This window comes from Ipomoea nil, unplaced genomic scaffold (genome assembly GCF_001879475.1).
Source record: "Ipomoea nil cultivar Tokyo-kokei standard unplaced genomic scaffold, Asagao_1.1 scaffold2926, whole genome shotgun sequence".
NCBI classification, from domain to species: domain Eukaryota; kingdom Viridiplantae; phylum Streptophyta; class Magnoliopsida; order Solanales; family Convolvulaceae; genus Ipomoea; species Ipomoea nil.
Window position 1 is genome coordinate 1127015 of NW_017619354.1, and position 24774 is coordinate 1151788.

Consider the following 24774-nt stretch of genomic DNA (forward strand, 5'->3'; position numbering starts at 1 on the left):
GGTAGTGGTGTTATTTGTTATATAATAATAATAATAATAATAATAATAATAATAATAATAATAATAATAACTGGTGGTGGTATGACGGTGGTGGTGTAGTGGCGGTGGTTGTGGTGGTGGTGGTGGTGGCGGCGACGGTGGTTGCGGTGGTATAGTGGTGGTGGTGGCGGCGGTGGTATGGTCGTGGTCGTGGCGGCAGTGGTGTGATGCTGGTGGTGTGGTGGTGGTGGTTGCGGTGGTATGGTGGCGGTGGCGGCAGCGGTGGTATGGTGGCAGTGGCGGCAGCGGTGGTATGGTGGTGGTGGTGGTGGTGGCGGCGACGGTGGTTGCGGTGGTATGGTGGTGGTGGCGGCAGCGGCGGTTGCGGTGGTATGGTGATGGTGGTGGCGGCGACGGTGGTTGCGGTGGTATGGTGATAGTGGTGGCGGCGGCGGCGGTGGTGGCGTGGTGGTGGTTGTAGTGGCGGCGACGATGGTTGCGGTGGTATGGTGGTGGTGGTGGTAGCAGCGGTGGTATGGTGGTGGTGGTGGCGGCGACGATGGTTGCGGTGGTATGGTGGTGGTGGTGGTGGTAGCGGTGGTGGTGATGGTATGGTATTGGTGGTGGTAGTGGTTGCGGTGGTATGGTGTTGGTGGTGGTAGTGGTGGTGGTGTGATGGTGGTGGTGTGGTGGCGGTGGTTGTGGTGGTATAGTGGTGGTGGCGGCGGCCGTAGTGGTGGTGGTGATGGTGGTAATGAGGTGGTGGTGGTATGGTGTTGATGATGTTGGTGGTGGTGTGATATTGGTGTAAAAGTTGGAAAATGACTTCCCCTCAAAAAAAGAGGAAGTCATTTTCCTCTAAGGGTTCGTTTGGAAAGCAGGAAAATGACTTCTGGAAAATGTTTTCCGGAAAATGAGTCATTTTCCGGAAAACGTTTTACTTTCTTGTGTTTGGCTGCATAATAGAAAACTGTTTTTGTCATTTTGGCTCATTTTATGGAAAATGATGTAAAATTGTATAATTAAACATTTTATATAATTAATTATTTTGTTTAAAATATATTAAATTTACAATAATATTATAAATAATAATAATAATATTATTAAATTTACAATAATAATAATAATAATATTAAATTTACAATAATAACAATAATGTTTACTAAAAAAATAACAAAAAAATAAAAAAAAATAAAAAACGAAAACCAGAGAGTAAAACTCTCTGGTTTTTCGCCGTTCTCTCTGGTTTCGTCGGAAACCAGAGAACAGTACTTGCTCTCTGGTTTCCGGCGGAAACTAGAGAACAGTACTTGCTCTCTGGTTTCCGGCAGAAACCAGAGAGCTTTTCTCTGGTTTCCGGCAGAAACCAGAGAACAGTATTTGGGGGGAATTCAGTGTTAGTTGTTGCTGTAGACAGAGATGACGGTGATTGTTGTTGTAGACAGACGAAGGTGGTTGTTGTTGTAGGCCAAAGAAGTCTTCCGGAAAATGACTTCCCCAAAAAAAAAGGGAAGTCATTTTTCGGAAAATTGAGCTCATTTTCCATTGACCATGTCTCATTTTCCTTTGACTTCTCATTTTCCAGCCTAGCCAAACACCAAAAACCCGGAAAATGATTTCCAGAAATCATTTTCCAGGTTTCCAAACACACCCTAAAACAAGCCTATTTTCCAAAGTCAACGGAAAATGATTTCCGTTGACTTGATTTTCCAAGCACATCCAAATAGTGAAAACTTGGAAAATGATTTCCATAACTCATTTTCCAGGTTTCCAAACACACCCGTAGTGTGTTTCCCTTACACTGTTGGTGTATTCTGAAATTCCGCAGCACCGCCACACGGGAAGACCCCGACGCATTTGAATATATATATATATATATATATATATATATATATATATATATACAATATTGGTAATAATTCCACTTATAATTTACTACGGAGTACTAAACAAGCAAAACACTTTTAAAACTCATTCTAAATATTAAATATTTGATTTCTATTTCAATTCGATCTCATGTTCAAACCAAACACTCGATTAAAAAAAAAAACGCTTGAAAGTCTGGTCAATTAGTCTTCAATTTCTACCTTTGCATGTATACTATACACACAAAAAGCCTTAATCACCTTTAGAGCATCCACATCAGTGGATATTATGGAGATAATGTCAGATGAATTATCTTGGGTGTGGATAATAACAAGTGTGGGGGAGTTATTGGTGGAGATATTTCTCCTGCAAATTCAAGGAGAATGCAGAAACAGAAGAAAAGGAAAGAGAAGAAACCCACACGGGCGCGTCAGGCGCGCCTTTTTTTTTTTTTTTTTTTTTTTAATTTTTGATTTTGATTTTTTTTTTCCTCCCCTTCCCACGTTCTCTCTCCTAATCACTCTTACATTATCCCCAATTCTCCCCAACCATTATGGATGCTCTTATTCTAGAGTTCGATTGATCAAAAAAACAGACCGGACAAAAAAAAAAAACCTAAAAAATTTGGGAACACAACTTGTCATTTCTGAACACGGAGCAGCAGTATCCTTTGTCCGTTAAACTCCGTTGATATTTTTCCCTCCCATGAATCAAAACCCCCTATCATGGCCACATCTTCATCATCTCCGTCTCAACACTATCAATGGAGGGACGAGTTCTGCTACGCTCCCTCTCACCACCGAACTCCACACTCTTCGCACGCTCTTCTTTTTCCTTTTCTAAACGCCCTCATTTCTTCGCTAATCACCTCAGCAATCCCCGCTCCACCTTCCGCAACCGCCTCCTCTTCACTTCCACCGCCGCTTTACCTTCTCTCCACCTGAGAACACGCTTTTCTCCTCTCTCCGTCCGAGCCGTCTACACTTTCCCTCCAGGTAATCATCAATCGGCCTTTTGCGTTTGGGGTTGGAGTGTTTTATATTTCTTATTTGATTAATTTTACATTGACGTTCAATTTGCAGAACTCTCTGGAGCTGAAGATGATGTTGCTCGGAAGCTTGGGTTCGAGAAAGTATCGGAGCAGTTCGTTGATGAGTGTAAGTCGAGAGCTGTTCTGTATAAACACAAGAAGACTGGTGCTGAAATTATGTCGGTTTCCAACGATGATGAGAACAAAGTATTTGGGATTGTTTTCCGAACTCCTCCGTAAGTCAACCCTAGATGATGATCGTTAGGAAGTAGACATATGCACTTATCATGCTAAACCGTTATAGTCCTCATTGCTGACTGGAGTAATCTATTATTTATAAAATTGACGCCATTTATCTTTAAAACACAAATGCAGGAAAAATTCAACTGGAATTCCTCACATATTGGAACATAGTGTACTGTGCGGTTCAAGAAAGTATCCCCTAAAAAAGCCATTTGTTGAATTACTGAAGGGGAGCTTGAACACTTTTCTGAATGCATTCACCTATCCGGACAGGACTTGTTATCCCGTTGCTTCCACAAATACAAAGGTAGAAGTGCAGAACCTTTTCTCAATAAGGAGTTGATATATACAAGTGCAGCTTTCTCTCAAGTTTTAATTTGTTCCTTTTAAATCCCTAATCTCTCCTTTATTTATTTATTATCATTAGTATTTTGTTTTGTTTCCAGGATTTCTATAACTTGGTTGATGTGTATTTAGATGCTGTCTTTTTCCCAAAATGTATTGAGGACTTTCAAACTTTTCAACAAGAGGGCTGGCATTATGAACTGAATGACCCTTCAGAAGACATAACTTACAAAGGTTTTTCTTTTCAGTAAATATTTCCTTTTTCTTTTGTTTTTATTATTCATTTATTTATTTATTTACTTGGCATTTAAATCATCTTCATAATTATGATAATTCATACCTATTACAATTCAGGAGTTGTTTTCAATGAGATGAAAGGGGTTTATTCACAACCTGATAACATATTGGGCAGGAAGTCCCGACAAGTAAGGGTTTCACACTTTCTGCATTGACGACCACTTACTATTTGAGCCAACTAAATGCCTTGGTGCTATTCAGCATTCAGCATATACTAGAACTGACTGTGATTTACTATAATACATTGCATACATCTAGTAATGTAGTAATTGCTACCTGAAGAGCCAAATAAAGGCAAAAGAGCCTGTAAATAATTGCTTCAGTACTATTGGACATATACTGGGACTAATTGTGACTAGAATAATGTCATAGCATATATCTAGTAATCTAGTAGTTGCTGGCTGAAGAATTCTGTGTTGGACATCTGAACCTAGGCCATGTGTTACACCATAAGTTTTACTCTATTCTATTTGCAGGCTCTTTTTCCAGACAATACATATGGTGTTGATAGTGGTGGAGATCCAAAAGTCATTCCTAAACTTACTTTTGACGAATTTAAGGTTTGGCATATACATGTTATTGCTCTACTATTTTAAAGCATAATGTTATTATATTTTTACTCATTGTTCATTTTTCTTGGTGCTCATTGATTCTCATCATGAGATGTTTTGCCATTAGAAAGTTAGGCAGGCAAACTAATATGCTGCTGTCTTAGACTCGCTTGTACAAATAAACTAATGGATATGTTTGCATGTTTGTGCATAGTACTGTTTCTGTGTTCAGGCAATGTATACAAGTGTCTCATGCTTTTGTTGCCTTTGCTCTTCAGGTTTCATCATGGAGTATATGAACTAGTTGCTTCTTCTGTATTCTTAAAAACATTCCGAGTCTTGTGTTCAAAGTTTTCCACTTATGTGTATAAATGCCATATTGCTATGTGTATTAAGGGCGTGTTTGAAAACTAGGAAAATGACTTTTGGAAAATGTCTCATTTTCCAGAAAAAATTTTCATTTCCAGTGTTTGGTTGCATTCCAGAAAATTGTCTTGGTGTGTTTGGTTCATTTTCTGGAAAATGAGCATAATTGTATAATTAAACATTTTAATTGTTTTGTTTAGAATATAACAACAACAACAACAACAATAATAATAATAATAATAATAATAATAATAATAATAATAATAATAATAATAATAATAATAATAATAATATAAATGGTGGTAGTGGTAGTGGTAGTGGTAGTGGTGGTGGTGGTAGTGTTGGTGATGGTAGTGGTAGTGTTGGTGGTGGTCGTGGTGGTAGTAGTGGTAGTGGACTAGTGGTGGTGGTGTTATTTGTTATATAATAATAATAATAATAAGTGGTCGTGTGGTGGTAGTGGTGGTGGTGGTGGTGGTGGTGGTGGTGGTGTGGTGTGGTGTGATGGTGGTGGTGGCGGACTGGCAGTAGTGGTAGTGGTAGTGGTGGTAGTGGTAGTGGACTAGTGGTGGTGGTGGCGGATTGGCAGTAGTGGTAGTGGTAGTGGTGGTGGTGGTGGTAGTGGACTAGTGGTGGTGGTGTTATTTGTTATATAATAATAATAATAATAATAAGTGGTCGTAAGTAGAGGTAGTGGTAGGGGTAGGGGTGGTGGTGGTGGTAGTGGTAGTGGTAGTGGAATAGTGGTGGTAGTGGTGTTATTTGTTATATATAATAATAATAATAATAATAATAATAATAATAATAATAATAATAATAATAAGTGGTGGTGGTGGTGGTGGTGGTGTGGGGTGATGGTGATGGTGATGGTGGTGGTGGTGGTAGTGTGGTGGCGGTGACGACGACGGTAGTGGTGGGGTGGGGTGGTGGTGGTGGTGTGGAAATTAGAAAATGACTTCCTCAAAAAAAGAGGGGAAATCATTTTTTCAAGAAAAATGATGGTAATTTCCTTTGACTCACATTTTCCACTCTTTACCAAACATTGAAAATCCAAAAAATGTTTTCCAGAAATCATTTTCCGGGTTTCCAAACACACCCTAAGTGCACAAAGCATTTAGAAGCAATTATTGTCTGTTTTTGAATTTTTATCCACATTTCTGTAAAATTGGTGTTTAATCATCAGAGATACTTCTCACACCATGCTTTTAAACTGAAACGGTATGTTTTGTATTAAGGCGATATTAGTAGTAAAAAGTTTATTGTCTATTAACTTCATCCTGCCTCCAATGTATTAAGCTATGCCAGGATTTCAGCATGCTTCACTTATGTGCACTAGTTATTCTTTCATCTAAGGTTCATAACTATTCTTTATTGTATCACATGCTTTTCATATTTTGTTGAATTACTAGCCTATGCTAATTATGAGGTTTTTGGTATGCCCTACACTAATTGTGATGAATGCTAAATATTAATCTAACTTTTTACGCTCTGATAAACTCGGTAGGACTTCCACCGCAAATATTACCACCCCAGCAATGCCAGAATATGGTTTTATGGTGATGATGATTCAACTGAACGGTTACACATCTTAAGTGGTAGGTTTTATTTCCTCATTCGTTTTCAATGTAGGACCATATCCTTTATGCATTTAGGAGCATCAGACTCACTCAAAGAGGGCTTCTGACCATTAATTTGTTTCAAAGTGGTATTTTCATAAGAAAAAACTAAAAAATTATCAAAAGGAGAGGATAAACATCTAACCTTCTAATCAATGGTAGTGCAAAAGTTGGAGATAGATAATGTTATTCAGCAGTGAATACAATAATGCAATATACAGGTCCATTTCCCTTTTCTTGTTATTTCATCTGTCTATACCAATTCAGTCATTCTCCTATTTTATATTCAGTATGTGAGCTAAGTGATGCTCTTAGCCTCTTAATATTTGTTTTCTTACCTTTATGGACTTTTTTAAACTTTAATTTTCTTACCATCAAGCCTTGCACCCATTTTCAGTGCAACTGTAACCAAGTATCCAGTGAAAAGAAAAGGAAGGATCGAAATCATGTTTCAAATGGACCTGAATTCTTCAAATATCTGATGAATGTCCTCTATTGTCTTTCGACATCTGTGTGCTTTCAAACTGACATCTTTGTCCCATAAATTAGCTACTAGCCTACTACCGAAACTTTGTAACTTGATTTAATAATTTACCCTTTTTTTTCCCAATTATTTCATGCAGAATATTTGGATATGTTTGATGCAAGTTCAGCACCTCAAGAGTCTAGAGTTGAACCTCAAAAATTATTTACTGAGCCAATCAAAATTGTTGAAAAGTATCCTGCTGGGGAGGGCGGTGACCTAAAGAAGAAGCACATGGTGTGCCTTAATTGGCTGTTATCTGATAAGCCACTAGATTTGGAAACCGAGCTCGCTCTTGGATTTCTGAATCATTTGCTTTTAGGAACTCCTGCTTCTCCTTTAAGGAAAATATTGCTTGAAAGTGGTTTAGGTGATGCTATTGTTGGGGGTGGGGTTGAAGATGCATTCCTTCAGCCTCAATTTAGCATCGGAATGAAGGGTGTTTCAGAGAACAAGATTCTACAAGTAGAAGAATTGATCATAAGCACCCTAAAGAGTTTAGCAGAGGAAGGTTTCAACTTAGATGCTGTGGAGGCATCAATGAACACGATTGAGTTCTCTCTTAGAGAGAACAACACTGGCAGATATCCTCGTGGGTTAGTCTTGATGCTCCGTTCTGTTGTAAGTAATGCTTGTGCTTCTGTCAATATCTTTATTTTCTTCATTTGTTTTCCTTCTCTTCCTGAATGCAATATATGCTCTTATCTTGTGATGTTCCTTCTAGGGAAAATGGATATATGAAATGGATCCATTTGAACCACTAAAATATCAAAAACCTCTTGAGACCCTGAAAACAAGAATAGCTGAGGAAGGCTCGAAAGCTGTTTTTGCTCCATTAATAGAAGAATTCATCTTGAATAACCCACATCGTGTGACTGTAGAGATGCAGGTAATCATTGTATTGGCTTTGTGTTGCTATATGTTATGAAGATAAATATACATGTGCACATGGGATTAAATGATTCTGATTGTGCATGGATTCTATTTTGTCACAGCCTGATCCTGAGAAGGCTTCCCTGGACGAAGCGACTGAGAAAGAAATTCTAAATAAAGTGAAAGCAGGCATGACTGAGGAGGATCTTGCTGAGTTGGCACGTGCTACACTTGAGCTACGGCTGAAACAAGAAACTCCTGACCCGCCAGAAGCCCTGAAAAGTATACCAAGTCTCTCTCTACAGGATATTCCCCGCACACCAACACATGTTCCTATTGAGGTAATTGAGCTCCTTAGTTTAACACTTTAGTTCATCATGTTACCTGATTCCTTCCAAGTTAAACTTATTGAACTTGTGATTGTAAGGTTGGTAGTGAGCTCCTGAGTTAAGTTCATTGATTTTACCTGATTCATTTCCATGTTTAACTTAATGGATTGTAGGTTGGGGAGATTAATGGGACAAAGGTTTTGCGACATGACCTCTTTACAAATGATGTTCTCTACGCAGAAGTTGTCTTCAATTTGAACTTATTAAAGCCAGAGCTTCTTCCTTTGGTGCCACTTTTCTGGTAAGTTGCCAACTTAATAGAGCATTTCCATCCTGCACCCCTATTAGGCATCAACATTAAAAGTTAGCAAATTTAATGGGTATCATTATCTGTAGACATGAAATTGGTTCTGCTATACTCGTATTTTGTGGAATGTTATTGAACGCCATAAAATCATCCTGGCTTTACAGGAGCTGTCTTTTATAGTTGGCAGCTGGGAGCCTGGGAGTCTTGTGGGATCAGGATATAATTTTTCATAAAACATTATGCTGGGAATTTTGTGAAGGCCGAAAAATATTTAATATATGGTTTGGAAGATATCTGAGCTTATCGTTTTCTGAAACTATGTTTAAATCTATTTTTATTCTGTAACCTAACAGTAGTGATGTTAACTGGTGTTAATTTGCAATTGCTTAAATGCTTAATAGTCAATCATTGTTGGAGATGGGCACGAAGGACTTGAACTTTGTTCAACTCAACCAGTTGATTGGAAGAAAAACTGGAGGCGTTTCAGTGTATCCTTTCACCTCATCAGTGCGCGGCAAGGTGGAGCCATGTAGTCATATGATTGTCAGAGGCAAAGCTATGTTTGGACAAACTGGAGATCTATTTGAATTGGTAAGTTTAGTTCTCCCATGACTGCTAGTGACTAATGAGTAATGACAATATTCAATTCACACGGATCTTAAGGGCTCAAGGCATTTGATGAACAAATGTACATATATCCCTTCATCTCTTTATCGCTATATTTTTCTTTCTTCTAACCTTGTAAGGAATGGTTGTGGCTCCTAAATGGTTGTTTAGCATTGGCAAGAACCTTTCATGCTGTTAGCTTTTAAATGCTGAATCCTAGATGTTATTGATATGTATCCATGGGGTATTATTATCTTAGCAATCTTTGTTGAAACTTGTCAGTTCTCCTGTCCTAAACTGGTTCAGGTTTCTTCTCCTTGTTCCCCCTAATTTGGAAAATTAGCATGTGATTGGCATTAAGGTTTTGTTGTGTGGAACTGAACATACTATGATTTTTTTGTGATTGATCAACATTTTAATTTATTATTTATCTATCAGACTAGGTAAAATAACTGATTGATGAGATTATTCAAATTGGCTTTTGTAGGTCAACTGTATCCTCCAAGATGTCCAACTTACAGACCAAAAACGTTTCAAGCAGTTTGTTTCTCAAAGCAAAGCTAGAATGGAGGTATCTGACACGCCTTCGAACAGGAATTGCTTCAATCTGAAATTTTTCTCTATTCTCTAATCCCAAAAGGATTTTTTTTTCCAGAACCAACTAAGAGGCAGTGGTCATAGGATTGCAGCTTCTAGGATGGATGCAAAACTTAACATTTCAGGGTGGATCTCTGAACAAATGGGTGGTATCAGGTTACACATGATATATACTGATTTACCTGTAACTCTGTGTACTATCCTACAATGTACTGAATAAGATTTGCTGCACAGCTTACATGATAGTATTTTAATGTTTCCCTATGGTACCCAGTTGTTGAACAAGATATCTTATAGTATAATAACTATACATTGATAATATGAGCATAGAATTCACAGGATTCAACTAAAAGATGAAAAGGCTCTTACATAACTTGTTTACTTGGCATAAGGCATGTGCGATACTTGACTTCTCCAAGAGTGTTTAAATTAAAAATCATTATCTTTTTTATTTATCTTGTTGTCACATTAATATCATTTTTACACTTTTAAGTTTGAGTTTCCTTTGTTGAGATGTGAAACTCAGTAGCTCTCTTTATTCTGTTCTGTATTTACTTGTTGGATCACAACTCACAAGAAGTAAAAATCTTTCATTCATGTGCTTGAAGCTACTTGGATTATCTGAGAAGCCTTGAAGAGAAAGTTGATAAGGACTGGCCAGAAATTTGTTCATCTCTCGAGGAGATCCGCAGATCTATATTCTCAAAAGACAGCTGCCTAGTTAATCTAACAGCTGACGAGAAAACTCTAATGTTTGCTGAAAAGCATGTTAGCAAATTCCTTGATTTGCTTCCTAGTAATTCCTTAACAAAATCAACTGCTTGGGAAGGTCGACTTTCACCTACAAATGAAGCTATTGTTATTCCTACTCAGGTAAGTTGTCTACTATCAATTGCTTTTTAGTTTTCTGATACTTTGTTAGATAGTAAATTCAGCTAATAAGCCTATTTCATTCTTTATGAAGGTAAACTATGTTGGAAAAGCAGCTAACATCTATGCGGCTGGTTATGAGCTCAATGGAAGTGCGTATGTTATTTCCAAGTACATTGGAACCACTTGGTTGTGGGATCGTGTACGAGTTAGTGGTGGAGCTTATGGAGGATTTTGTGATTTTGACACCCACTCTGGTATAGTTGTTTCATGTGAAGTGTGACATCCATTCTTGATTCCCCAAGTACTGAATGTACTTTGGTTCTTCAGGTGTATTCTCGTTTTTGTCTTATCGGGACCCAAACCTAAAGAAGACACTTGATGTGTATGATGGAACAAGTGATTTCCTGAGAAACCTTGAGATAGACAATGATGCTCTCACGAAGGCAATTATCGGGACCATTGGAAAAGTTGATGCATACCAGCTACCAGATGCAAAAGGATATAGTAGGTAAGGGTTTCTGTATGCTCAATCTCTGTAAAGAGTCATCCCATACCCTGTAAGCAACAACAAATTTTGCTAAATCGTTTTTTCCCCCCAATTTATACTTGTCAACTTTTATGTTTTTCTCAATTGAGTGCATTGACTCATTGTTATATTGTTAATGTTACCTTTGTATGATCTAAATCCCAATTCTGTTGATACTGTTTAGGCTTTAACTGGAAATGGTATTTATGTTTAGAGTTGAAAATTATGTGGTCCTCCGAGATTTCTGGTTCAAGCCTTATACGGAAATCAATCTTGTTTCTCTATTTGCTATGAAAACTTAACTTTTTGATATATCTAAACCTTGATGGTTATCAAGCTGGGAGTTGCATTAACCTTTAAAATATACATTACTCCGTATTACTGATGAAGTTATTGTGGTTATGGAAAGATCCCATTTTTAGGAAGTGGGCAACAAGGTTCAACTTCTATGTAGATTTATATCTTCCTTCTTCCCTTGAAAATAATCACCTTGTTACTAATTTCACTGCTTTCAGCTTATTACGGTATTTATTGGGAGTTACTGAAGAAGAAAGGCAAAGGAGGCGTGAAGAAATCTTATCAACCAGGTAATAGTGTTGTTAGTTATTGAGCGTATAAATAGCTCATCAAGCAGGGAAAAGAAAAAACACAAACAGATGCTTAAAAAGTGAACTCTAGCAGTATCTTCTTCTTCATCTTCCTTCTTTTTTGAAAGTATTTTGGGTGCGTTTAGAGACTATTATCCATCTCTTTCTGTAGTTGTAATTTTACAGGCTGGTTCTCTGAATGTGATATATTGTGTTGTTCCAAATGAATGATGAAGTGCATTTTGTTTTGTGATGTAACTCAGGCTGGCTGATTTTAAAGAATTTGCTGATGCACTTGATGGTGTAAGAGATAAAGGGGTGGTGGTAGCTGTGGCATCACCAGATGACGTTGAAGCCGCCAACAAGGAGCACTTCAACTTCTTTGAAGTCAAGAAAGCGTTATGATGAACTGTTCGATCAAGGACGACGCCCCTCTCATCTTCTTCATTCATGATCACACTAGATTCTTAAAGTTGCAGAAGACAATACATAATGTACAGAAACAGTCATTTTGTGAGTTCAGTATTAGCCCTTTATTTGAAGGGTGGACAGGAAGGATGAAAGCCCCCTGAAACAATTTTCCATTTAAGAAGACAGTGTTTGAATCCATGTTTTGTTTACAGATACAAGGTTCTGAAAACAAACGAGGCTGGAGGGTTTCTGTTTCTGTGAAAACGAGTGAAACAGTGCCACTTTATACAACATTACTACGTGTATGTAATAATGAACTCATATGCTAGTGTCGTGAACAGGAGGAGCAGATCAAATCTTATACCCCAAAGTATAGTTGATTTTTACTCCCACCTTACAATTTGACAATGAAACATTGAAGGAATCCTATGGAAATAATTGTGGCCTATCTCGTCATTGAAACATCGCTGTCAAAGTTTAATAATACTCCAATGTTCTAATAGCACTATTACTTGAAATTAGTCTCTAGCTTATGAGCAAAGTATAAATTTAATATCTCAATTATTTACAATGCAGATTTAGTGCTTTATTAAATGATATATTGGTGACAAAGTAATGGATTTAGTTACAAAGGGACCAAATCAGGGCAAATTATGCTCTGCATCAGTATGCACCATGCATGGTGCATACGGATGCAAAAACGATGTCGTTTTGCATCAAAACGCGCGTCCTACTTAAAAAAAAAAATCAGTTTCGATTCCCAGTAACAATATTATGTTATTCATTTTTTAGTTCATTCATTCTGGATTTTTAGTTATGCAATTCTGGATGTATAGTTATGCAATTCTGGATTTATAGTTATGAAGTTATAAATGTGTAGTTATGCAATTCTGGATGTATAGTTATGAAGTTATGGATGTGTAGTTATGCAATTCTGGATTTATAGTTATGAAATTATGGATTTGTAGTTATGTAATTGTGGATGTATAGTTATGAAATTATGAATGTGATGAAATTTTGGATGTGTAGTTATGCAATTTTTTTTTTTTTAAAGTTAGACGTCAAAACGACGTCGTTTTTGCATCCGGATGCACCATGCATGGTGCATACGGATGCACAACATAACGATCCCCAAATCAGTCACTTTATTAAGTGACATATTGGTGACAAACTTGACAAAAATAATTACTGAGAGACTAAATTCCGCCACTTTGACAATAATTGAAGGACTAAATCTATATTTCAACTAATTAAATGATTACATCTATACTTTGATCATAACTGAGAGACTAATGGGCTGTTTGGTTCACGGAATAGGCCTGGAATGGCATAACATTCACAGTAATAGGCCTATTACTCTGTTTGGTAACCACTTGTATTCCCAGGAACATTGTTCCAGGGAATGACCTATTCCCCTTGCAAAGGGAATAGAGATTCCTGGGGCCCCCTGGTATTAGGCTATTCCTGATTTCTCAGGAATAGCCTAAAGTTTCTATTTCCTATTTTACCTTCCAATTAAATTTATTTCCTATTTCACCACTGCCACTACCACCACTATCGCCACCGTTGTCGCCGCTATCGCCACCACCATCGCCGACACCACCCTAGCATCGCCGCTGCAATCACCACTGCCGTCACTACCATCGCCACAAACACCGCCGCCGCCACCACCACCCAACCACCGCCACCGCCACCACCACCACCGCCCCAGCACCAGCACCACCGCCGCCACCATCGCCACAATCACATATTTTTATAAGGGTATTTATTTATGTCTTTTAAAACATATTTCATTTCTATTCCTTAAATCAACCAAACACTTTAATATAATTCATAAAGTCTATTCCTTCCGCGAACCAAACAATAGAATATAATTCCTATTATATTCATTGCCTATTCCATTTCTTATGGAATGACATTCATATTACCTCAAAATTTATTCCGTAAACCAAACGTGCTGTAAAAGTATTATTTGTCGTAATTCATTTAAATAGTCTTTTAAAGAACAGCTGAAACAATTCACTAGCTACATCAATTGCTATTCCAAACATACCTATAGAGTTGAACTCCTTATTGTAAGTGGTTGAGAGTACCCCCATTTCTCCTTAGATCTCTTGAGACATTTTTGATAGTGAATAATTAGTGTGAAGAATAGGAGAAAACAAGAGCAAGGTCTGAAATTTATGTATCGGATCATTCTAAATGTCATATCTCGATTGAAATTTCTGCATTTGACCATTCTAAAAATACAATAACTCATTTAAATAATTTTTAAAAGAGTTATTAAAGTAATTCACTATTCCAAACGTAATTCACCTAAATCTCTTCCAACATACGGAGTAGTTCCTAAATACTAAAGACGATTGAGAATAATACAGTATTGTTTTTGCTTGGATGTTTGGAAACATTATATTTTTGATAGTAAATATATTTAATTAATAGTGTGGAGAATAGGACGAAAGAAGAGCGGGGGGTGGGGAGGACAGAAAGGAGACAAGAGCCCCTGTTTTTAGGGGAGTGGGTTATTTGTCCACAATTTCTCTTATTTCTCCATCAGTGGGCAATTCGTAATTTTGAATAATCTCCATATATCTATCAGGAATCCAATGTGTTGTTGTGCTACCAAACAAAATATAATTCCATAAAATATGCTTATCCAATATCCAATATCCTCCTCCTACCTGCATGTTTAAGATTCCCTCGGGATCACCAATGCCTGCCTCCCCTCCCTCCACATTTTTTACAAATCTAAATATCTTTGGATTTCAAGTTTATATTTTACATTAACATCTCCAAAATAAATAAATAAATAAATAAATAAATAAATAATAAATAATAAATAAATAAATATATATATATATATATATATATATATATATATATATATATACACGTCACTAAATTTATTCAAATAAAATAAATTAACAATGCATAAATAATTTTTTATAGAAACGAATAATTTCAAAATTGTGCAAACCACCAAAAAAAAAAAAAAAAAAAAAAAAAACCTCTTTAGCCTCTCAAACCTCGCTGTTTTTTCGTAGTGTGACCGCCGGCCCCTGGCCAACTCTGTCCTTGGCCGGCGGTTTCGTAGTTCCTTTGTATTTTGTTTTTTTAGTTTCTCAACTTCCACCACCAGATCTAATCAAGAAGCTCCGCACCATTGTCAACGCTTATTTTTCAACAAAAAGAAAAAAGATGGCTTTGTGTCAGTGATTTTTTCTTGAATCTAGGTAAGGCTTTGAGTTCTGAAAAATGACAATAAGTTTTGTGTTTTGATCAAGGACAAGAAGGCGTGGTGTTTTCTTGACAGAAGAAGGCGTGGAGTTCTGTTTTTTATCTAAAGATCTGTATTTTTCACTTTTCCATCAGTTATTTTGACAAGTTATTTTCTCTCGCTTCTTTGGCGAGTTATTCCCTCTCGTTTTCTTTGGCGAGTTCTTTTTCCAGTAAGGTGAAACGTTTTAATTGATCATGGCGTATGTTTATCTCATCCTGAGCAACAAAATGCAGTTCAGATTAATGAAGATATTGTCTATGGACAGAATAACTGTAATAGTTACTCAGGTGGTATGCAAGACTTCTCAAATAGAGTCAGTATTGGATAGCCAGATCATTAACATCAAAGAAGCTTCAGGTTCTTCCAATGAATTCAGCTTCAATCTTGTAACACAGTTTGCGATTCAAGTTTCTTTTAGCATTGCTAGGAAAGTTGTTTCTATGTCTGACTGTAAAGAATGTCTTATCATTCTATCAATCTTTATTGTAACTGTTTCAACTTATGAGTTATGATTAATGAACTAGCTCTTTATTTTCAAAAAAAAAAAATTATTAATGTCAATATTTTTTGATAAATTAATAAGTAATATGCATTTTAATACAAAATAAAAAAAAGTCTATTATTAAAATATTATAAATCATAATAAATTAAAATATTACAAATCTAGTGTCATTATTAATTTTTATTAATATAAATTTAAAAAATTTTACTTATCAATTTGTTCTAAATGTTATGAATTTTTTTTTTTTTAATACAACTAAAATTTTTTACAAATCTCATTTTATAATGATATTTAATCATTCTTTACAATAACTTAACAAGATAAGAGAGTGGTACAGGGACTAAATTGAACAAAATTAAGGTAGAAGGATTAAATTGAGCAAAATATTATAGTACAGGGGCCTCATAGGTACTTTGACCCACTTTTAACACAATTTACTTTCACTTCAAAGTTTAAATTAATTACAAAAATGTCACAACGTTTTGTTTAAGTATTTGTGATCCGTTAAATCAAGATAGATGGACGAATGCGATAGATTCTCATTACTCTCCTAAGCATGTTGTTCTCACATGATCCGTGTCCAAAAAATTATGAACCTTGTGTTGTGACCTATATATATTGAGTGTCTTGGGTTACCATGTTAATACCTATATAAAAGAATAACAAGTACAACTAGTAAATAATAAATATTCTTCAAAAACATTGGGGTGTAAAGTCAATTTAAAGAAGAATTTGTTGATGCCCTAAACCCTAGCTTTCTAACCTAATGGAAATCTAGAAAAATATAATGGAAATCTAGAAAAATAAAAATAAAAAAGGAAAGAAATTCCAATTTAACGAGAAAATCTGATATAAATAGAAAATAATAAATACAAAGGAAATTAATTAATAATTACCTAAACAAAAATGGAAATTTTAACACAAAATAAGCACCACTTAGGTAAACCCTAATGTTGTCTTTTGTGGGTGTATGTATACAGGGACATGCTCTAATGAGAACAAGTGTCCAGAAGAGAAATAAGAACCATTTACAGTTATCCACGTGTTCAGATCAACAAATCAGATATAATTTAAAAAAAAAACAACGCGGTGGCCTTTTCGTAAATGACTCAAATTTTTGTGCAAGTAAATGTATTATAAGTGCAAGTAGCTGGTGCACCATTGCAAGTAAAAAGTGTAAGTAAAATCACTTACAATACAAGTGCACATATTTTCACTTACAAATGCAAGTAATTTACCTTATTAACATTCATGCACCTAGGTGCAACTAATTATAACGTTAGATGCACACACTTAGTATTGATACTCAGTGTAAATTTTACTTGCACCTGTAATACGTTTTACATGCACTTTGGTGCACTATATGAAAGTGCTACTTGCTCTTGTAATACATTTACTTGCACTTTGATGTTCAATTATTTATGAAAATGCCACTGTATTTTTTTTTTTAAAAAAAAAATCAGTGTTTCTCATCCGTTAGATCTAGACACGTGGACGGATGTCATGTGTTCTGAGTTCTCTCCTGGGCATACCGTTCTCATTTGAACGCGATCCTACACATATATAGAATTTGGATTAAATAAAAAAAAAATAGTTGCAAGAGAGAACTAAGAATTACCTTTAAAAAAATGGTGACTACAATCTAACTCATCCATAATATCTACTCATGATTATGCCAATAGTGATGCCATCAGACCACTAGGTACTTGGCAGCTAAGAATAACTTAGAGGAGTTAGAGCCATATATAGATTTTGGAAGCTATAACGACTTTAAAGTTATGAGAGGGGGAAAATGTAGTGACATTTTAGTAAATAATTTAAATTTTAAAGTGCAATTAACCACACCATATATAGTGTAACTAGCAATACTATAAAGTACGACCCACATATGTATAAGTACAATGAACAAGTGCACTCTATAACTTAATTGCACACTATAATGTTGAAAGTTGTACTTTAAAGTTTGAGTTATTTACAAAAATGTCCCAATATTTTTTAACATATACATTATGTTGCTTTGTTTAGTTGCACTTTATAATGTTGATATATAATTTCACTTTAGAGTTTGAGTTATTTATAAAAATATCATCGCATTTTTTCCCCTTTAATGGCTTCAGATCCATTTTTCTCTTATCGGTTCCTAGTTTTCTTTATGGGGGTGATTTTTATAAGAGTGCATATGTATATGGAAAAAGGGCATCCTTGGTCCTTGAGATACCCGTAGAGACAACTCAGTCCCTCAATTATGATCGTATCAATTTTTAACCCCTCAATTATGAGCGAAGTGATGTGTTTGGTCTGGCTCTGACGATAGGGATCCGTCTCAACATGACGGAGAAGTAGAAAAAAAAAACACTTTAATATTTGAGGGGTAAAGTAAGAAATTCACATCTTATTCTCCTTATATTGAAATCAATTTTGTGTCATTATTTTTGACTTCCTAGGCTCTTATTTCAAGGTTCTTCAACTCCAAAGCATTTCAATAACCATCGTATGACTTGTTAGAAACCCGAATCTCGTATAAGGAACATAAGACTCAATACAAACAAAGGAACACTTGATCACCACCTTTAGGCGTTTGAAACACACTATCTTAAAGACTTCTAATTTCCATTACTAAGAAACATAGGGTAATCAAACCACAAATTTTGAGATACAAGAAGATCAAATTTCTCACGTTGTTTTTATGAGAAATTCACAAAGGAAGTAACTTTAGAGTTTTAGTTGATAAAAATTTATTTGTAAACTCTACAGTAACTTAGTCAAGAATAGTATATCCTAACAAAATATAAAAATTTTATTATATATATCCATCATCACATCCCGACATCCCTTATATTCTCTTAAAAACCAGAGTAATAAATAAGGTTATAAAAAAATTTTGTAACTAGCTTCTATTAATGTGTTTCACATGCCTGAAGATGACTTAAGTTTTCATAAAATTTGGAAAAATGATTTTTTTTTTGTCCTTGAATTCTTTACATAGCCACTTTTTATCCTTTTAACTGTTACCATGGTGGTTCTTTCTACTCATGGCTAGATGGAAACATCAAAACTTAATAGAAGTATTGCACTGCCCTTCTTATTCCTTCAAATCTCTCCTTTAAAGCATTCCACTTCTTATTCCCTCACTCAGGTCATTTTCACTTTTTTTTCTTAAATATTTAACTGAGAAAAAAAATATACAAACTGTCCCCCACGTACATTAAAGTCGTATAAAGAAAAAAAAACAATAATGTTAATACTCCAAAACTATAAGTTCTATTTATTATTTTTGTCTACTTAATTAATTAAATTTTGTAACTAGTAATTAAATTCAAAATCTAGAAATAAAAATTGTATGTATACCATTATTCTTCCCATTTATAATTACTATTATTCATCTTCCTTCATTTAATTTCTCTATCCGTTTAACGGACCAAGTCCATCCCGTTCGCTCCGAAAGGCACAGGAGTTGACCCAAAGAAAATCATCAAACTTGTGGAAATCAAACTCGGGTTATCCCAAAATTTTACCATACAAAGAGAGCTCATTTATCACTTAAGATACTTTGTTGGGTTATTATGTATTGTTTTATGAGTCAATTGATTTAAATTCAACATGACGACACAAATTAGAAAAAGTTAAATGGTATTCTATATATACCTGTTGTTCAAACAAACAAACAAAAAAAAAAAACAAAAAAAAAAAAGAAGAAGAAGATATAGTTATACATCTAAATTTACTTTAAAAAAAAATACAAAACACGTCGGGAATTATTATTTTTAGTATGACACCAAAAAGATTTCAAAGTTTAGATTTTTAAAATTATATGAAAATATTATATTTAAAAAATGTAAATAAATGCATTAAAAATTTAATTAAAATTAAATTGTGGTGATGGTTGAGAGATAAAATATGAAACATAAAATACAATAATTTTGACATACTTTTTTTTTTTGAATGTTACTGGCTCTATTACATTGTAGTATCTGTTCATATACTTTCTCAACCTACTGAAACACAAAGAATAAATCATACTTTAATTTGTAATAATTTAATAGAGAACCAATCATTTGCAAGATTCAAATATTTGCATATGTTTTAATGAAGCTAGCTTTTGTGTTGGCAATGATAACCTTTCTCTTTAAGGTGTACTTGTTGGAGAGTAAAAATAATGGGAATGCTTTAAATGAGAAATTTAAGAAATTAAGACATTCTTAAATATAAATTAAACTTTTACAAATAAATAATTATCACACTGCCGTATATAATGTATCTGTCTATTTTGAACATAATCATCATACTGTAACTGTCGAAGTTCAAACATTAATCTTTTCTCTTAAATACTGCCTACTGCATCATTGTGTTAAAGTCCTAGCACGCTTCTTTCTCATTTGTCTTCTCTGAGAAAATTGTTTTTGTTTTTCTTTAATTCCATGCATTGATTTGTATGCATTTGAAATCCATGCCATCGACCCCTACAGCCTAATGCCTAACCCCACCTGACAGAGATTTGGTAGTCTGATTTTAATTTATTACCCATTTTATAGAGTACTTATTATTATGTGCACAGATCAGAGCTACCATAGCTTCTATATGACTATATATATATGTGTGCATGAGAGTGATCGAAGTTTTTTTTTTTTTTTTTTTTTTTTTTTTTTTTTTGGAAAAAGAGTGATCGAAGTTATAAGCTCAGGAGTTAGGACCACCCAAGCTATACATACATGCATGAATTCAACTATGATCTTTAATTTGTAATCATTCTTTGTCCGATCCTGCAATTCTTCTTCAAGTTTATAATAAACACCATTCATCAACTCGATCACAAAAGTCTAAGGGACCCTACCCTTGCCTTTACTCCTCTTCAATGCAAAATCAATTTTCAAATCAACCAAACAATTTGAAACTAACTCATTTATTAAAGTTTTTCTATTAAAAGAGACATCGTACCGGTAATAAGAATTTTGTCAAGTTGACAAAATTTAAGATTTTTTTTTTTAAATGAGTTGATGTCTATTGAGAACAATATACTTTGAGGTAGTTTAGTTTTAAAAAAAAAAAATGTAAGATGTATTTAATTTTCGTTTATTTAAAAGTGTTGTAAAAGTTTATTGATAATGATGTTATATTCATTTCAACTAGCTAGGCCAATATTTCATAATAAAGAAAGAAATCAAGATTTAAGATTATTAAACTTTTGGCTTAAATGTAACATTAAGAGAAATGGTAAGATAAGAGGTTCGGTTATGATTTTTCTTAAATTAAATTTATCCTTAAAAAAAAAAAAAAAAAAAAAAAAAAGGAGAATATGTTCCTATTACGGGGTGTTTGGGTGGGAAGAAGGAATTAGGAAGGAAAAGAATTGCAATTCGGTGGGAAAAGAATAAGGTAGGAATAATGTAAGAATTCAAATTACATAATTGTTTGGTATGAGGAATAAAATTATTGAGAATGAGAAGGAAAAAAAAAAAGTGATATCCAGACTAAAATGTCCTTTGTGTAATAAGAAGAATAACGATCATCAAGGGTATTTTTGTCATTTTATCCACATTTTCCTTTCCCAAAAGCATTGAATTGCAATTCATGATTCAACAAAAGGAGGGAATTGCAATTCCCAACCGAACACTGTAATTTATCTTGCAGTGGAATAAAGTAGGAAAAGAATTACAACTACATTCAACCAAACTCCTCCTTAGTGTTCATCTTCAATGTATGTTTATATAAAGGGAAAAAATCTTGTAAAGGTAGAAGTTGATGATTCTAATTGAGAAGTCTCACTTAAGATTTTCATGAACATTTAACGGTAGATTGGAGTTCAATCTCTGTCATGAACAATTGAAGTTTGAGTTTGGGATGAATTCTTTGTGTGGGGAAGTGTACAGTTTGGTGTTAAGTCTCAAAGCTAGATAAATTGTTGAATCTCAATTCTAGATTGTCTCGATTTACCTCTTCATAAATCTAAGGACAAGTTCATAGAGAGTCTAATACTTATGATATAGTTCGATAAAATCGAGATACCTGATTAAAAAAAAAAAAGAATGAAAAAGAATTGATTCTAATTGTGTTACAGAAGAAGCAAACAACACACTACTTCCAATTGTTTAAAAAAAAAACACACACACACACTACTTCCAATTCTACCTCCATACCCCAAATAGTACAAAACCATTTATCACATTTCTTAATAATAAATACAAATGCATGACCCCCCCCCCCCCGATGCTCTGCATCCCCACCTTCTGGAAAACTATCCCCAGCCTTTCTGGTCCAAGTAAAATTATTCCCTCTGCAATGTTACGTAGTCACCTAACAAAACAACAGCACCAAACTTTTTTTAATTAATTTCTTTATTATTATTAAAGTTTTTAACAACATCCAACATGCAATATAATACTACCACTACTACTACAAGACACATAACAAACTATATAATCCTTACTTTTCAAATAATTTCTAGATCAGAGCACAATGGCATGCAACACATAATTGTTGTTTGTTTAAATATAAAAAGACGTCAAAAGTCATTAGTTTAATTTAATAAATTATTATTATTATTGTCATGTTTCATCTAAGGATGTCCAACGACGTACTGCACGCCTGCACCAATCATTCGTGAAGAGATGAGAAATTGCCAGGTTGATAGTTTGTGTGAAATTTTGCTAAAAATTGTCTTATGGTTGAATGAAAACTGAAAGGAGTTATGGAATTTTTTTTAATTTTTGACATAAAATTTACTCAAATACTTGGTGTTAGTAGAAATTTGTTTATATCTTTAGAAGAGACCCGCATCATCTCATTTGTAGGTAATATTGAGATAGTTTAGGAAGTAGAGTAGGACAAGAGGTCACTAGAGTAAATAGGTGGTAGGGGAAGGGTACGAGAGGAAGTAACTACTAAAATTGGATTATTTAAAAAAAAAAAATGGATTGGTGGAATCCGGGTTGGGTTATAGGCGGGTCATTCATACCCGTTACCTGTCGCTCACTCATTAGCTATCTGATCTGTAATCACTTTCATGACCCTCTGACAGATCTTCTCTAACGGCATTCCCATGTGCCCTGTCACCGTAACGGAGTCTGGACCACATGTTCTGTTCATCCCACCGTAATACCCCTTTTTCCACCCTCAAATCCCCACTTTGCCCCTCCCCAAACTTCTCTTTTTCCCTTTCTGCCCATACCCACTCAGAGTGACACACTACTCACTTTTCACACATACACTGCATGTATATATCGAGACGGTTATATATATACACATATACATACATTCATTCAAGCACGCCGGCCTCTATGTATGACTTGCAGAGACGACGGATGGAGGAATATTTGAGAAGATGTGAGAGAATGGGGGAGACGGCGGCCGAGATGATGGATCAGTTTAGCGGCGGAGATGGAGCTTTGAGAACGACTATGGCTGTTGAGGCGGTTACGAGCTTCCGCTCAAGGAGGAGTGAGAAGTCCGTTGGTAGTCGCGACGAGGAGGAGGAGGACGGTGAGCTCGACGTGAATTTCTCGGGAAATTCGGTGTCTCCGGCCGTCTCTGCGACGTCCGTTCGTGCTCCGTCAACGTCGAAGAGCTCAGGCGCCGCACGTCGCAAGTCAAGAGAGGTTGCGAATGACATCTGGAGATCTTTGGATCTGCAGGTTAAACGTCTTCAAAATTTAAATTCACGTTTATTTCGAGTGTAATGCTCTTTCAAATTTCATTTCTCACGCTCTTTAACTGCTTACACTAATAGTACACTTTAAAAATTTTTGAATTTCAGGAAGAGGATTTCGTAACCGACAATTCAGATTATTATTTCCATTGCAGTTTCAGGTATTTAACTCTCGCTTCACTCAAATTAATTTTCTTCATTATCACAGCGCCTCTTCATTTTTTTGAAACTGATATATACATATGAATCGTGAAAGACGACAATATATGTATGTAGCGCTAGCTATCTGTGTGAAATCATAGCTGTTCAAAATCTTCAAATTCATTCAGACTCATTTAATTTGTCTAAATTTTGCAGCAGAGAGACGACTCCAAGTAGCGATCAGCATCGCGGAGACACAGTAGAGGCAGAAATGGAATCCCCGGCAAAGCCGAAAAAGAAATCCCGAGAGGTAGTGATGAATCGTCGAGGTGGGAAGCCGGCGGCAGGGAATAAGGCACCAGCGGCGGAGATAGAAGAGTTCTTCGCGGTGGCCGAAAAGTACGAGCAAAAGAGATTCCAAGAAAAGTAAGTGCAAAAAATAAAAAGTAGCGTCTCCGATCCCACGGAGTGCGCATGAGAGGATGAATTATCACAACACGTGCTCCATCCATCAACTCATAATAATTACATTTTACCTTCAATAAACAAAAAAGAAAAAAGAAAAAAGAAGTTGTAGCTATATATAGTACTGCATTATTACTACACATATACGTACTAATAATACAAAGATTCGATATAGCGGCGGGCGGCGGATGATGGTTGTGGTTGTTGTGGCGTGCAGGTACAACTACGATATCGTGAAGGACGCGCCTTTGGAAGGTCGGTACCAGTGGGTTCGGTTGAAGCCTTAGTCTCGATCAGATCAGATATATATGCACCAGAAGAAGAAGATCGAAGATCAGATCAGATCAGAATTAAAGAGACAAATGTAGGTTAACTTTTGTTATCCATCCATTATTCATCCATCCCTACCTCCGTTCTTTTTAGTCAAATTTAGCTTAATTAGCTGTCGTCTTTGTACAGTACGTATGTTCATTTCCACCGCCATTGACGTACTCCATCTCCTTTCCATTTCTACATTAATTATTTTGCATGCAATGGTATATCTTCAGCTGTATCTTTTGAGTATTATATGTCGACAATATTTATCTGCATTATATTTCATTTCTTCGTTGGCATTTTATTTTTTTTCTTCCGGTGTGTGTGTGTGTGTGTATATATATATATATATATATATTATTCAATTCAATCGGTTGAGAATCAGTAGTACGTCTGCAGTTTTGTTAGGGCATATTTTGGGTGTTTGTTATATATGTTGGATCTGTTGTAGTATTTGGAAAGTACGCCGAATTTGTCGCAAGGGCTGAAACGTTTCCCACGGAA

At 35.3% G+C, this 24774-nt stretch overlaps 2 protein-coding genes across 3 annotated transcripts; both read left to right on the forward strand.

Annotated features, from left to right (window-relative positions):
- The first annotated feature begins 2479 nt into the window (after window positions 1–2479).
- Window positions 2480–12373, forward strand: LOC109162147 (presequence protease 1, chloroplastic/mitochondrial-like). Its single transcript, XM_019310860.1, has 19 exons — window positions 2480–2840; window positions 2928–3111; window positions 3251–3425; window positions 3565–3697; window positions 3818–3888; window positions 4237–4320; window positions 6182–6272; window positions 6917–7437; window positions 7541–7705; window positions 7812–8030; window positions 8192–8319; window positions 8727–8916; window positions 9419–9502; window positions 9587–9684; window positions 10137–10401; window positions 10493–10655; window positions 10729–10909; window positions 11443–11514; window positions 11778–12373. The coding sequence occupies exons 1-19, from the start codon at window positions 2609–2611 to the stop codon at window positions 11917–11919; spliced, it is 3198 nt and encodes a 1065-aa protein (XP_019166405.1). The 5' UTR covers window positions 2480–2608; the 3' UTR covers window positions 11920–12373.
- A 10506-nt stretch (window positions 12374–22879) lies between these two features.
- LOC109162148 (cyclin-dependent kinase inhibitor 7-like) lies at window positions 22880–24555 on the forward strand. 2 transcript variants are annotated; one of them, XM_019310862.1, is made up of 4 exons: window positions 22880–23335; window positions 23458–23510; window positions 23710–23916; window positions 24173–24555. In XM_019310862.1, the coding sequence occupies exons 1-4, from the start codon at window positions 22916–22918 to the stop codon at window positions 24240–24242; spliced, it is 750 nt and encodes a 249-aa protein (XP_019166407.1). In that variant the 5' UTR covers window positions 22880–22915; the 3' UTR covers window positions 24243–24555. The 2 variants fall into 2 exon arrangements, with proteins under 2 accessions (XP_019166407.1, XP_019166406.1); XM_019310861.1 differs by having other exon boundaries at window positions 22881–23335; window positions 23707–23916.
- Window positions 24556–24774: the final 219 nt, after the last annotated feature.

What these genes read in the sequence shown, in the direction of transcription:
- LOC109162147 (XM_019310860.1), top strand. Translation starts at nt 2,609, where the DNA reads ATGGAGGGACGAGTTCTGCTACGCTCCCTCTCACCACCGAACTCCACA. An exon ending in CGTCTACACTTTCCCTCCAG is followed by an intron (nt 2,841 to 2,927) that starts GTAATCATCAAT and finishes TTCAATTTGCAG; the next exon opens with AACTCTCTGGAGCTGAAGAT. An exon ending in CAACACATGTTCCTATTGAG is followed by an intron (nt 8,031 to 8,191) that starts GTAATTGAGCTC and finishes AATGGATTGTAG; the next exon opens with GTTGGGGAGATTAATGGGAC.
- LOC109162148 (XM_019310861.1), top strand. Translation starts at nt 22,916, where the DNA reads ATGTATATATCGAGACGGTTATATATATACACATATACATACATTCAT. An exon ending in GGAGATCTTTGGATCTGCAG is followed by an intron (nt 23,336 to 23,457) that starts GTTAAACGTCTT and finishes TTTGAATTTCAG; the next exon opens with GAAGAGGATTTCGTAACCGA. An exon ending in TATTTCCATTGCAGTTTCAG is followed by an intron (nt 23,511 to 23,706) that starts GTATTTAACTCT and finishes TAAATTTTGCAG; the next exon opens with CAGAGAGACGACTCCAAGTA.